This window comes from Mobula hypostoma, chromosome 7, assembly GCF_963921235.1.
Source record: "Mobula hypostoma chromosome 7, sMobHyp1.1, whole genome shotgun sequence".
NCBI classification, from domain to species: domain Eukaryota; kingdom Metazoa; phylum Chordata; class Chondrichthyes; order Myliobatiformes; family Myliobatidae; genus Mobula; species Mobula hypostoma.
In genome coordinates, this window is record NC_086103.1 from 47,259,622 (window position 1) to 47,275,068 (window position 15,447).

At 38.5% G+C, this 15,447-nt stretch overlaps 1 protein-coding gene across 2 annotated transcripts in view; it reads right to left on the minus strand.

The window, feature by feature from the left end:
* LOC134349298 (A disintegrin and metalloproteinase with thrombospondin motifs 2-like) overlaps positions 1 to 14,680 on the minus strand; it is a 297,682-nt gene extending 283,002 nt beyond the window's left edge. The window contains exons 1-3 of one of the 2 annotated variants that reach the window (XM_063053390.1): positions 14,646 to 14,680; positions 13,995 to 14,518; positions 13,298 to 13,656 (exon numbers count right to left, since the gene is read on the minus strand). In XM_063053390.1, the coding sequence (XP_062909460.1) occupies positions 13,298 to 13,656; positions 13,995 to 14,076 (441 nt within the window). In that variant the 5' untranslated portion in view covers positions 14,077 to 14,518; positions 14,646 to 14,680. The other variant, XM_063053389.1, reaches the window with a different exon arrangement.
* Positions 14,681 to 15,447: the final 767 nt, after the last annotated feature.

A 15,447-nucleotide genomic window follows, 5' to 3' on the forward strand; every position in this document is an offset into this window, starting at 1 on the left:
ATTTAATGAAAAATGTATCAAATATTAGGCATCAGAACCCTGTGACAATGGGACTCATTCTACTGATAAATGTATAGCAATTGGACAGAGCAGTGACCATTATTCTTAATGACGTGCCAGAAGTTTCAATTAATTTGCTAGAGCATCAAACAAAAAAAAAACAGAATTGAGTATAAAGAGGATTGGGAGCGGTGGACTTGGAAATAATAAATTATGTAACATTATAGAAAACACAAATGTTAAAACTGGGTTTACAATTTATCTGTGTGACTTCATGACTAGGACACCAAACAACAGAAAGATAGAGGAGATTATAAAGAAGTTTGAGAGTACAGAAACTATGGAGCAGTTATAATTAGAGGCATTTTGAGCACAAGAAAGTTTCTGGAATCAATAACGCAGAAGAAAATTAGCAGCCACTCAGATAAGCTTGAATTTGTAAGTCAAAGGCAGGACATGGAAGTGCCATTGTTGTTTGACCGAAAAAAATAAGTTTTTAAGATAACAGAAAGGAAGCTTATGGGCAATTTATCTTTTCTGCAAATACTCTTCCAGAAACATTTGATTAACTATTGGATATTCAGCTTGTTAGCAAAATTGAAGGAAATGCATGTCAAAAATAGCAGTAGTATGGATGCAACATTGCAAAACAGTATAGACAGAGAAACAGAAATATCTTTTTTTTAACAATGGGTGGTGGTAAAGGAAAATCATTGCATCTTATTGTGTATTTTGTGCATGCACTACAGGATGAATGTCAGGCAAAAATATATTCAGGACTGAGGGAATTTTCCTGAATCGATGTGAAGAGCTGCTAATATAGCCCTCTGTACCCTTCTTACTGTACTGCATTCTGTGACCACCAGTATCAAATAAGATGGTCACTGAAAGCACGTTTATGGTCTTGTGTGGCTGTATCCCGTCCACTTTAAGGTTTGATGGGTTGTGTGCTCAGAGTAGCTCTTCTGCACACTACTGTTGTAATGAATGGTTATTTGAGTTCTTATCAACTTCCTGTCAGTTTGAACCATTCTCCTCTGACCTCTCTCATTAATAAGGCATTTTTTGCCCACAGAACACCCACTCACTGGATGTATCTTTGTTTATTGCACCGTTCTAGTAAACTCTAGAGACTTGCCTGAGTGAAAATCAATTATTTAAAACTAAGAGTCAATTTTATATACATGATGATAAATCAGGTAAGTTATTGGCAGACCAACTGAAAGCAGCTTCGGCTAAATGTTTGATTAGTAAAGTTTCTAAATGGGATGGTACCTTGACGGTTGATCATGACGGAATTAATAAATCTTTTCAAGAATTTTTATCTCTCTATATCAATTGGAATTTCCTGAAGAGTCTACCATAATGCATGAATTTTTAAGGAAATTGAACATTCCGAAATTACCATTTAATGAAGGCTTAGAACTAGATGCATCCATTACAGAAGATGATATTAAGAAAGCAATTTTTACGATGAATTCTGGAAAAGCACCAGGTTTGGATGGATTTACAGTAGAATTTTATAAATCTTTTTCAAATTTACTTTCACCAGGGCTATGTAAAATTTTTAAGGATGCCTTACTTGTAGGTAAATTACCACAATCCTTTTATGAAGCATCCATTTCTTTAATTCCTAAAAAAGATAAAGATCTTACTGATTGGGCATCATATAGACCTATATCTTTGTTGAATGTAGATTCCAAAATTTTTCTAAAATAATAGGAAATAGATTAGAAAAGGTACTGCCACAAATTATTTCTGATGATCAGACAGGATTTATTTAAAATCGTTTTTCATATTTCAATGTTAGGAGGTTAATGAACATTGTATATACTCCTTCACCTAAAGTTCCGGAATGTGTTATTTCGCTCGACGCTGAGAAGGTGTTTGACGGAGTTGAATGGAAATATTTATTTAATGTGCTTGAGAGATTCAATTTTAGCCCAAAATTTATTTCTTGGATTGAACTGATATATCATTCACCTTTGGCTTCCATATTTACCAATAATCAGAGATCCCCCCTTTTTAGGCTTTTCAGAGATACTAGACAGGTTTGTCCGTTACGTCCTTTGTTACTTGATATAGCTTTGGAACCCTTGGCAATTGCCTTTCGTGATTCACCCAATATATTTGGAATTACTCGTGGGAATAAGACGCATAAGGTATCATCGTATGCAGATGACTTGTTACTATACATCTCTAACCAAGAGGAAATCCATCCCGGCAGTTTTATCACTACTAGCTCAGTTTAGTAGTTTTTCTGGTTATAAACTAAATCTTAATAAGAGTGACCTTCAAGTTCCCATTTATAGACAATTACCATTTAAATTAATTACTGATTATTTCACTTATTTAGGTGTCAAAATTACTAAAAAAAATATAAAGATCTATTTAAAGTTAACTTTTTACCTTTAATTGACCATGTTAAACATTTGCTTACTAAATGGTCCCCACTGTCCTCATCATTGATTGGTTGAATTAATGTTATTAAAATGACTGTTTTACCTAAATTTCTGTATTTATTTCAAATGGTACCAATTTTTATCTCTAAATCCTTTTTTGATATTATTGATTCTAAAACTTCTTCATATATATGGCAGAATAAAAATCCTAGATTGAGTAAGAAATATCTACAGAAATCAAAAAAGGATGGCGGCTTAGCATTGCCGAATTTTAGATTTCATTATTGGGCAATTAATATCCGATATTTAATGTTTTGGATGCAAGATTGGGATGAAACTCATTGTCCACAATGGGTGAACCTGGAGGGTGAGTCTGTGCAGGGGTTCTCATTAGCTTCTATTTTAGGAGCTTCACTCCCCTTTGCAATAACCAAACTGAATAAACAAATAATTAATCCAATAGTTAAACATACAATACGAATATGGGTTCAATTTCACAAATTTTTTGGATTGAACAAATTTATTTTATCTAGTCCTATTATATCTAATTTTTTCTTTCAACCTTCTGGAATTGATCAATTTTTTTCCTTATGGAAAACGAGGGGAATACCATGCTTTCGTGATTTATCCATGGATAATTGTTTCATGTCGTTTCAACAATCATCTAATAAATATAAGTTGCCTAGCTCACATTTTTTTGAGATATCTGCAGATTAGAAGTTTTTTGAATATTATTTTACCTAATTTTCCAAAATTTTATCTAACTAATATTACAGAAAAAAATTTAGGTTCAAATCCCTATCAGAAGCACTTAATAGCAGTTTTGTATGATTTAATTACGAAAATACATCTAGGTACATCTGATAAAATAAAAAATGAATGGGAAAGAGAACTTCAGGCATCTTTACCTATAGAGAAATGGGAGAAAATTCTTCAACTAGTTAATACTTCCTCAATGTGTGTTAAACATACCGGCTCATATGTCTAAGGACAAATTAGCTCGTTTTACCGACATATGAATCCTATGTGTGACAGATGTAATTCTAAGGTGGCCTCTCTGACACATATGTTTTGGTCTTGCCCTCTTTTAGATAAATATTGGAAAGATATTTTTGATATTATTTCAACAGTTTTGCATATTACTTTAAAACTTCACCCTATTACTGCAATTTTTGGATTACCAGTGACATATGTTGGTCATTTATCCTTTCCAGCTTGGCGTTCGATTGTGTTACACTAATAGCTAAAAGATCCATCTTACTTAAATGGAAAGATTCTGATCCTCCTACTACTTTTCAATGGTTTTCTCAAACTATATTATGTTTAAACCTGGAAAAAATTAGGAGTGGTATTGTTGATTCTTCAATTAAATTTGAAGAAACCTGGAGACCATTTATTTAACATTTTCATATGATGTAAGTTGTTCCTTTCAGAACCCCTTTGTAAAATAATCTTTAGTTTATCTATAGAGGAGCGGAGTTAATGACAAATAATGTTCTTATCCGAGGGAATAGGACATCCCAATCCTCATTTTATATTCTTTTAGTTTAGGGGGTTCTTTATAAAACTCTTTTTCCTGTTCAATTACTCAGAAATTGGGAGGCTTGAATTATATATTTTACTCGAATTATGTTTGTATATGTTAACCATTATCAATGTTATACCGATCTCTTTGTATCTTTATGTATAATTAATCTGAAATCTAATAAAAAGATTGAAAAAGTAAGAGATTTGCATGTGAAAATCCCAGGAAATCAGCTATTTCTGAGATACTCAAACCACCTCATCTGGCACCAACGATCAAAGTCACTTCCCCATTCTGGTGTTTGGTCTGTTGAATTAGACTGCACTGTTGATATTTTCCTTATAGTTTAACTTTCTTATGCTTGTTTATATTCTTAAAGTTACCCAAGTACATGTAATTGTTCAGGGGGTTTTCTACAGCTCCAGTTGCATTTGTAACTGTAGTTGTGGGTATCATATTACTTGAATGTAGGCCATCTTACTGTAACAGAATTCAAGTAACAGAATTTGAATGGAATGTCTGTTATCTATGGAAATCCAGTGGAATTAGCAAACTGGTAAAAGAGGGCTAAACTATGCTGGTTCAGTCTTTTTTCCCCCTTGTGCTTTTCCCTGTCTCTCTCCCCCAACCACCCCCCACCCCACCCCGCCCCACCCTTACATTCGGCTTCCTGCATTCAACTTCTTTGTTCTTGTAATGCTTAATAAACAAATATAAGCAACAAGTTCTATGCCTTATTCTTGACTTTTGAAGAACCTCAGATCAAAAACATCAGTACCAACAGGTCCTAACAACAACTGGACCTCTTGACCATGTCTGCATGCTTTTACACACTGAGTTGCTGCCATATGAATGGCTGATTAGATATTTGGCCACTGAGTGTATACACAGCACAGTGAAGTTCCCTGACATATGTACAATCATGTTGATGATCTCCCGATTCCCTTAATGATGAAATTTAGCACTGATGAACCTTTATTAGCCAATGATTACAAATGGCTGCCTACCATATTTGCAAAATAACCTTAGACTATCTCTTTTCTCTCTATTCCTCATGATTGACTTTGACTTGCTTATGCTCCTATGCTTAGGTGAACTTTGAAGTGACAAATGAGGCCAACATTGGAACAGTCAGAGATGGGACAGAATATAGCTGATGGGATAGGTACATAGGCAGTTTATGAGGGAACCTAACAGCACTTCTGAATGCTCCCAATGAACAAACGTAGTTCTCAGTGCCATCCCAAAAGCTTTTCCTAGTGCGATGAGCAGGCAATTCCCAGGGGTTCACAATCTGCTGCATTTATGTAAGGCAGCTTTCAACATATTCTTGAATCTTTTCCTTTTTTCTACTTGGGTACCTCTTTCTGCCTGATCTCTTGACTAGCACTGTTACAATAGAGCTAGAGCTTATGGGTTCTAGTCTGATACAAGATTTTTGAGCACGTAATTCATTGCAGCACTTCAAGTTTCTTTATGAGTGGCAGCTGGCCAAATCAGAAATCATTGGCCAAATGAGACCTACAGCTTAAACCTTTTGGTACAGCTGCATAGGTATCTTGAGGGCCATTATGTGCATTCTGAGAATGCACTTTAATGACCTTCTCCAGAGTCTAATTAGCAGCTCTAGAGTCACAAAGGGGGATATTTTATTTTTTAAATATACAGCAAATGTGGCATTGTCAACCACAATTCAAAAGTGACCAATAATTGTCCACTCTTTGATGGCGCAAACTGACTTTTCAGGTTGCACAATGGAATCCACTAGGAGGAATTTATTTCCTGTTTACCAGTACTTGCATTGATCACTAGGCTGAAGGAAATCCCTGCTAACAAAACCTGGACAGGTTGTCTTTGATACAAGATTTATATGGCTTTGAGACCTGGTCTATCTACAGCAGGCATCACAAGGCACTGGAAAGATATTACCAATACTATCTATCCAAGGTCATTAATATTCACCAGAAGGATAAGCAAACCAACATCAGTTTCTTTTCCCTGGTCCAGATATTCCTGTATTTTATGAGCACTTCATCCAATATCCCTTTGTGTGTCTTATCCAGGAGCTTCACATTTTCAGGCAAAAAAGTCACACGTTGGATTCAACACAAATGCAGTTTTATACACGCACACCCACATTCTATCTGAGCCCAAACACTGCCTGTGCTACATTTGATGCTGTCTTCATTGAGCTCCCAGAGTCCAGGGTTCTCTACTCTTCTTGAAGGTTGGTCTGCTGCCTTGTGTGATGCCAGTGCCGTCTACTAAGCCTGCCCTGCTCCCTGTCACTACTGATGGTGAGGACATGGATGTGGTGAGGGCCTACAAGTACCTGGGGGTGCACCTAGATGACGGACTTGAGTGGAGCACCAACACAGAGGCTGTGTACAAGAAGGGCCAGAGTCACCCCTACTTCCTGTGGAGACCGAGGTCTTTTGGAGTATGCAGGCCTCTCCTTTACATGTTCTACCAGTCTGCTGTGGCAAATACAATCTTCTATGCGATGGTGTGCTGAGGCAATGGCATCAACACGGGTGATGCCAATAAGCTCAATAAACCGATTAGAAAGGCCGGCCTTGTTATAGGAGTCAAACTGGACACACTGGACGTTGTGGTAGAATGAAGGACCCTACGAAAATCCTGGCAATTCTGGACAACGTTGCTCACCCTTTGCATGTCACTCCGGCTGAACAGAGGAGCACTTTTTGTAATGACAACTGCACTGCTCCAAAGAGCACTACATGAAGTCACTCCTACCCTCAGCCATTAGGTTCTATAATGAGTCAACCTATAGCTGGGGAAGTGATGACTCCTCCTGTTAGACTGCTTGAAGCAACTTATTTTTTTTATATTCTTTCTTACTTCTCTTCTAATATTTGTATATCTGTAACTTGTAATGCCACTGCGACACTGTCATTTCTTTTGGTATCAAAGAAGTATCTATCTATCTATCTAATCCCTTGGTTAGAGTCCTCAAAAAAGGCCTTTGCTGGCTACCATCAAAGTTCTTCACTGCTGATCATCATTGCAGATAGGGGGTAATTATTACCTCTGCTGACACCTTTCTGAAACTTCTCTTGATTCAACAAATCAGATAGTGAAGTGATAGGCCACCATTAGTCACTTCAAAGGATAATATGGTTGGGGGGGGGGGGAACGTTGAATGGAACTCTCCAAATGCAGTAGGAGTGGGAACCCAAGCTCACTTCAATCTGCCTCTCTCTTGCTTCTCTGTCCATGGACTGAATATCATGTCAAATATTCATTCACTAATTGACAGGCCTGCTCAGTTATGTGCTCAAGAATCTTATGCAAGATAACCTTCTAGCTCAGTTGTAAGAATACTAGTCAAGAGTTATACTGTACAGGGAATGTCACTGATCTTGCTTTCAATGTGCATAGCAGCCACGTTAAATTGATTTTCTTTTTAAGAGAATTGTAGAATCTGAGGCTCAGAAGAACTTTATACAATATAATCACAGTAAAATTATTAATTAAAAAAATGATAGGCATTATCGCACACCTGAGCTGAATGTAGTTTACCCAGTTGTTCAATAAAGTGAATTAGTCTAACCTGATTTGGCAGGATAACAAAGTGTTAACTGTGCCTGAAGTTTCTTTACAAATTTCAGTTGCAAATACATGACCTGTTTTCACATTGTTGAGCAAAAGCAAAGCTGCTACCTGCAGCAACAATGTCAAAAGCAGCGTCTGGTCACCGGGGAAACAATGGCTGCTTTCTAGCTCTTGCCTTTGAATGCAAAGATTTATAAAGATATTAAGATCAAGGAATTGGAATCAGGTTAATGATCAATTCAGGATAAGACGATCAATGGAAATATTATGATCATAGAGTTATAAAAAAGTGCAGCACAGAAACAGGTCCTTCTGCTCATCTACTCCATATCAACCCATTTAATCTGCCTATTCCCATTGACCTGAACCCAGATCATAACCCTCCATACCCTTACTATCCATGTAGCTATCCAAATTTTGCTTAAACGTTGAAATCAAGATCGCAAGCACCACTTGTGTTGGCAGCTCCTTCCACAATCTCAGGCTTCCGAATGAAGAAGTTTCCCTTCATAGTCCCCTTAATCTTTTCACCTTTCACCCTTAACCCATAACCTCTAGTAATAGTCCCACCTATCCTTAGTGGAAAAAACCTGCTTGCATTTATCCTATCTGTACCCCTCAATTTTGTATACCTCTATCAAATCTCCCCTCAGTCTTCTATGTTTTAAGGAATAAAGTCCTAACCTATTCAATCTTTCCTCATAACTCAGGTCCTCCAACCCCGGCAACTTCCTTGTAAATTTCCTCTATACTCTTTTAAACTTAATTACATCTTTCCTGTAGGTAGGTGACCAAAACTGCACACAATACTTCAAATTAGGCCTCCCCAATGTCTTATACAACTTCAACATAACATCCCATGTCCTGTACTCAATACATTCATTTATGAAGGCTAATGTGCCAAGAGCTTTCCTTACAACACTATCCACCTGTGCCACTACTTTCAATGAATTATGGACCTGTATTCCTAGATCCCTTTGTTCTACCACATTCCTCAGTGTCCTACCATTCACAGTGCAAGACCTACCCTGGCTGGTCTTACCAAAGTGTACATCTCACACTTGTCTGCATTAAATTCCATCTGCCATTTTTCAGCTCATTTTTCCAGCTGGTTCAGATCCACTGCAAGTTCTGACAGTCTTCCATGCTGTCCTCTACACCCCCAATGTTGCTGTCATCCACAAATTTGCTGATCCAGTTGACTACATTATCATTCAAATCATATTAATAATTATCTAGTCACCTCAGTGTTTGTCCTTTGAATTTTATTACAGAAATTCAGAAAATATAAATTGGAGTTGTACAATACATATTTGTTATTGGTAATATAGAATACAAATCTAATTATTATCTGAGTTTCTGATAACAAGAATAAGTTGTCTTTCTTGCTTGTAATATTAATAAGATATGCAAGTTCAGATAGAAAGTACATGTTCTGCAGTATATTAAGTCTTCAGGGCAAGTAAGAACAAATCATTTTGATGCAAAATAATATCACTGCTGCAGAAAGCAAGGGAATGGACAAAGCATGACCACCAACCAATATTTAAAGTTTACGAAAACTTGACCTGCACCACCAATACTCTCTCCCCACCCAATAGTCTTCTAAGTGTAACTCACTGCTAACATAACTAGTGCAATGCCAAATATTGATATACACTGTACAACAAAAATAGCAGATAACTGAAGTGGTAATTTTGTTAAAATTACAACAATTTGAATGTAAGCAATACTATTTTTGTTCAATTGATGCTCTGGTTATTCCAAGGGAATCATTTTCTTCAACCCAATTGTAACATTTACCTTTTGACAGAAGCTTCCCTCTTCAACCTGGTGCATGATTGCAAAATGCCAATTTTAGCATAGTGTAGTCAGGTTTTAAAAAAAAAATTTAAGATACAGCACAGTAATAGGCCTTTAGCCCATGCCAACCAATTTCATCAATGTGACCGATTAACCTATTAACCCGATTAGCTTCAGGATGTGGGGGGAACAGCAGAGCACCTGGAGGAAACCCATGTGGTCATGGGAAGAACGTACAAACTCCTTGCAGACAGCAGTGGGAACTGAACCCATGTCTTTAAACGCAAACAACGGGAATTCTACAGATGCTGGAAATTCAAGCAACACACATAAAAGTTGCTGGTGAACGCAGCAGGCCAGGCAGCATCTGTAGGAAGAGGTGCAGTCGACGTTTCAGGCCGAGACCCTTCGTCAGGACTAACTGAAGGAAGAGTGAGTCTGTTGCGTTGTAAATAGTCTTATGCTGACCGCTACGCTACTGCGCCACCCTTAAAGAGCTTCATGAGAGAAACTAAAAATAGACTTCTTGTGCTTGCTTGAGTTTCCTTTCCTTTCCACTTATATTGAAAGGTTATCTTTAACTAACTGCTTCACCCACCAAGCTTGCTGTCTGATATACGAGCAACATACATCAAAACGAAGGGTCTCGGCCTGAAACGTCGACTGCACCTCTTCCTATAGATGCTGCTTGGCCTGCTGCGTTCACCAGCAACTTTGATGTATGTTGCTTGAATTTCCAGCATCTGCAGAATTCCTGTTGTCTGATATACTATGTGTTTCCAGCTTCCTCCATTGTTATTTCACATCTGCTTTGTTTCATAAATAAAGTGTAAGATTTAATGGTGTCTACAATAATTTGTAAGTGGACTAGGAAGTACTGTATATTGAATACAAAGTGTTTTGAAATGCTATCAAAATGAATAAAGCACGATGTGACATTCCCATTTTAATACTTTTGCCGCAAGAGCCTTGATACTTATGAGCTGTCAAATTGTTTAATTTTCAAGGATTTTGCCAGAAGGACGAAAACTATTTATTAATGGGCATTTGGCTAATAAGACATGGTTGCCTACAAACCTAGTTCTTGTAATATTTGTAGTCTTAATTGCAGTTTACCATATTTTGAACTTCTTTGGAATGATTAAACAAAAGACCTCATCAAATTTAGCACACCAGGACTGATGGGATGCAGTTTCCTGTGTGGGCTGTGCAAACCCACTTCATCCACTGATGAGTGAAGTGAGCTGGCTGACATGCAATGCATGCAATGACATCTTTCAGTTTGATCACAGATCTCAATCTTTGAGATGCGACTTCGATGGTCCTGGTGGAAGAGATCAGGAGGAGGAGAGTTACCCTGAAAGTGGAGAAGGAATCCATCTCCCACTTTTCCTCTTTCCCTACAATAACTGGTACTGCTTTGCCTCACCTCATGCTCTTCTCATATTCCTCCTGGAGACCAAACAAGATGCTTTGACCACTTTTCCCTTCTACTTTTCAGTACTGCATCAATGGGCAGTAAAGTGGATCAGGACAGGATATTTATTCTGATTGTGTGGGATCCTCAGACAACTTCTAAATCAAATGCTCAAATGTTAGTGAAGTCTCACCTAAATGTTTCCAAAATCCCCTTCAATGCTTCTGCATCAAATATACAACAAAAGGTTATAAAATACAAAGAATTATTTAAATCTCAGTGTCTGCAATGACTTGTGAATGCTAACATTACCATTTACCATTTGGTGAAGGCAAAAGAACAAGACTTATTTTTATTGGATACTAGCAGACAATAAAATATTAACCTGCCACATATAAAGCCCCCGGTCACAGTTCCAGCTTCAATCTTCTCCCAAGGTAGTTTTATGATAAATGTAATATTCTACATAGCAACTCAGAATAATACTTTCCTTTTGTTAGAGAGGAAATTACAAATTGATTCTATCACAAGCATCAAAGAGAAGTTCCAGAATTGAAAGTATGCTTTAAAGGGATAAACATGGCACAAATTTACAATTTTTCCATCAGTCATAAAATGTTATAAACATAGCTGAAATTGTTCCAAGTTTGATCATTATCACATTCATCATATGTTCTCTTTCAGAATGTTTCATGCCTCCTCAACAAAGATTCTTAAACCAAGGGCTATGTCTACTACTTCTTAGTCTGATTCAAAACCACACCTTTCAACTCATTAACTCTCTCTCTCTATATATATACACACACACACACACACACACAAGACATTTGTTTGGATCTAAAGATATATGTTAGAATAAATTTAATCTTTCAGATTTTGCAACTTAGCTTCAACTTTAACACCGTGAAATTTGCAATACCTTTCAGTGTTAAAATTGAAACAAAGATTTCAGTTGGTATCTATGCAACCGTACGAAAGCCACATGCATATTGTATATTTTGAAATCACAGTTTAATTCAAACATAGCCCAATTTTGATATGTAATTATACTATCTCCAATCTTCATTGTTGGAAATGGTTTAAGGAAGTATTGCCACATAATCATACTGCTGTGGTTAAGTTATAAGAACCGGTGGTCCAGAAGGCTGGAATCAAATTCCAGAGATGATAGATGTGGATTTTCAATTCAGTTAATTAAATAAATCAAAGTTTTTAAAAAACTAATTTAGGCAATTCTGATCATAAAATAACAAGACTGCATAAGCCCATTTGGCTTCAAACATGTCTTTCAGGGTAGTTTCTGACTTGACTTGTATGTCACTATATGTAGTTGGCTCATAATTGTCCTCTGAAGTAGTCTTGCAAGTCTTTGTTTAATACCTACCACGTTAATATAGAATAAAGAGTACCTTTCCTAGCAGAACAAGTATACACAGGAAATAAGTACTGCCTTACCAGCAACACCAAAACCCTGAGAAATTAATAAATAAAAACACAACTCCACAGACTGATATGGTCCAGACACTTATTTCCTGAGAAGCACAAGGTGCAGTGATACAGTGTTATATGCAGATATTACTAATAGACAGCCAAGGGAGTAATCCAGAGGTGACACATTTAGACATGATCATAGATTATCAAGAGAGCTAGAGTGGTAGATTTAAATAGATGTTGTGAACAGAGAAAAGAGTAACAAATGCCAGACAGAGAAAAAGACTCAAAATGCTACTTCAGAACAAAGATCCGAACAGCCGGAACAAGATACTGAAAATATGAAGTTTATTTGTTGTGTTCTTAATGTTTAATGTTAGGTGCATAGTGAAATCTTAAAGTTTATTTTTCTAAATGCACCATTAACTTTGTCTAACATGGCAAGAAAGTCAAATACTGAAAGGGGAAAAATGCAAAGAAGTGCCAACAACAGAATAATTCTGGCAAAGAGCGTGTGGTTTACTGAGCTGAGGGGGTGACAGACACCATTTCGGTGCATTCATAAAGCTGAAGAATTTTCGGAAGAGCATATCACCCAGAGAGGGTGTGACCATCTGTCAGATTGGCAGGCATAGACAGGAACCCCTCAGTCCTGGTACTGTATTCACAAAATGGCATTTCAATACTGTATGCCATTAGATGATAAATATGTTCTCCATTAAATACAAAGACAGCTAAAGTAAATTAAAGTCCTATCAATAGCTATCAACTGAGAATAAAAATAATTCTTTTATCATAGTTTGATAGTATAAGCATATCCTTGGCCATAATATATTTTCTAATAAGTGATCCACTACCTATTAAGTTGAATATGAAGATAAATATCGTTTAATGCTGGCAGTGGGGGAAGTTTGAATGTACCAACACCTATACCGCTGGAAAACATTCAACATACTATTTGGATATCTTCCGGAGTATTAACAGCAACCAAATAATATCCTAACCGGCGTTTTAAATGATCTATCTTGCCCATCACGCAGGTTGAATTTTATGCTGCAAAATAGATTGAGGATTCAGTGCCGAAGGGGTTAATGTTTGAGTGAGTGGACCCGCTTGTTGAAGGCGTGTCGGAATGTTGCTTACCAGCCCATCGCAGTTGCTGATGGCGACCGAAGTCCCCGGTATATCAGCGATATCGCCGGAGTAAACGCAGTCCCCACGCAGAGGCTCCTTGCGAGTGACATTGGTGTCTTGCCACTCCACTGTCGCCCCAGGTGCCACCAGCTTCGAATTCAGCTTCAGCCGGAGGTGAAATTTCTGCCCGAACACAGTGACATTATAGTACAACTGTCCGTCAGCTGGAGCTTGCTGAGAACTCCCGCTATGCCGTTTCCAACGTCTTTTGCCAGATGCTGACACAGCGAGGGACAGAAACCTGCCCTGAACATCTGAGCTGCGTGGAATCACCAACTCGTAGCTCGTTAATTTCTTCTGAAGTAACTCTGCAACAAACAGAAACCGTGAAACCTCTGGACTACATGTGTGATTAAACTATCAACACGAGTGCATTAGTTTAGTCATTATTTTACAGTAGCTTTGGAGTTTGCAACGGCACAGCCTCATTGTTACAGTACTTCTCCAATAGATAATTCGATTATGATGCGTAAAAATATATATTTTGTTACCGGGATATATACATTTCTCGGTAACAAAAGATCCGAAGCCCACAGACACAAAATTACACTGTCCGTGCGAAATCCCAATGGAAATCCCGGAGCGTTCCCTCTTATAAAACTATATATGAACGGACATAAAAGCAAGCCAAACCGCCCAAACATACCTGCACGCGGGGCTACATAAAGGCCTTCAGCTCGAATAAAGAATATAAAGACAAAGTAAAATGTTCCACGGAAGTAATCCATTGCACAAAGTGTCAGAAACTTGTCCGGTTTTCGCTTTAAAGTTAAGCGGCTACTGTGGACTGCGGCTTTGCGTTGTGCCAGCGCATCGGGGCTGCCAGGGAAGGTGCGGACAGCGCTGCTCACTGCCTTACTCAGCTGGTCCTCACTTCGTGTCACTGAATCGGAGACAGCGAACCAGGGGCCAGGAGGTTGGGAAAATTATTGAAAACACGGGACGTATTTCATGAAGTCACTGTGATTGGCAGAACGTTGCCACTGCACAGAAGAAAGAAACTTGCGGGAGGAGACTGTTTAGTTTCACCACGTGTACAAGTGGATCTTGCGAAGGAGGGAGCGCAAGATTGAGATGATCCTGTGTTAGAAGTTGATCATTCCGTTTCTTTTGCATTCCGATTACTGAGCAATGGCTCCCTCTAGGTTCCAATAGCACCTCATCCAAAAGCTGCAAAGAATTACAGAACGCTACATTACCGCACAAATCCGAAATCTAGAGGCTCGCCCAAGACATCAAATACAGAAATGAAAAATGCCCGGTGAAAACCATCAAAACCCTCACAAGACTGCCATACTTCTTTAGAAACAACGAGCTAAACGTCTGTAATCCTGTGAAGTAAGTAGAAAATCTCAAAACTAGTCTAGCCTGGAATGGGTTTCCGAATAACAGGAAATCTGCAGATGCTGGAGATTCAAGCAACACATATAAAAGTTGCTGGTGAACGCAGCAGGCCAGGCAGCATCTGTAGGAAGAGGTGCAGTCGACGTTTCAGGCCGAGACCCTTCGTCAGGACTAACTGAAGGAAGAGTGAGTAAGAGATTTGAAAGTTGGAGGGGGAGGGGGAGATCCAAAATGATCGGAGAAGACAGGAGGGGGAGGGATAGAGCCGAGAGCTGGACAGGTGATTGGCAAAAGGGATACGAGAGGATCATGGGACAGGAGGTCCGGGAAGAAAGACAAGGGGGGGGACCCAGAGGATAGGCAAGGGGTACATTCAGAGGGACAGAGGGAGAAAAAGGAGAGTGAGAGAAAGAATATGTGTATAAAAATAAGTAACAGATGGGGTACGAGGGGGAGGTGGGGCATTAGCGGAAGTTAGAGAAGTCGATGCTCATGCCATCAGGTTGGAGGCTACCCAGACGGGATATAAGGTGTTGTTCCTCCAACCCGAGTGTGGCTTCATCTTTACAGCAGAGGAGGCCATGGATAGACATGTCAGAATGGGAATGAGATGTGGAATTAAAATGTGTGGCCACTGGGAGATCCTGTTTTCTCTGGTGGACAGAGCGTAGGTGTTCAGCAAAGCGGTCTCCTAGTCTGCGTCGGGTCTCGCCAATATATAAAAGGCCACATCGGGAGCACCGGACGCAGTATAT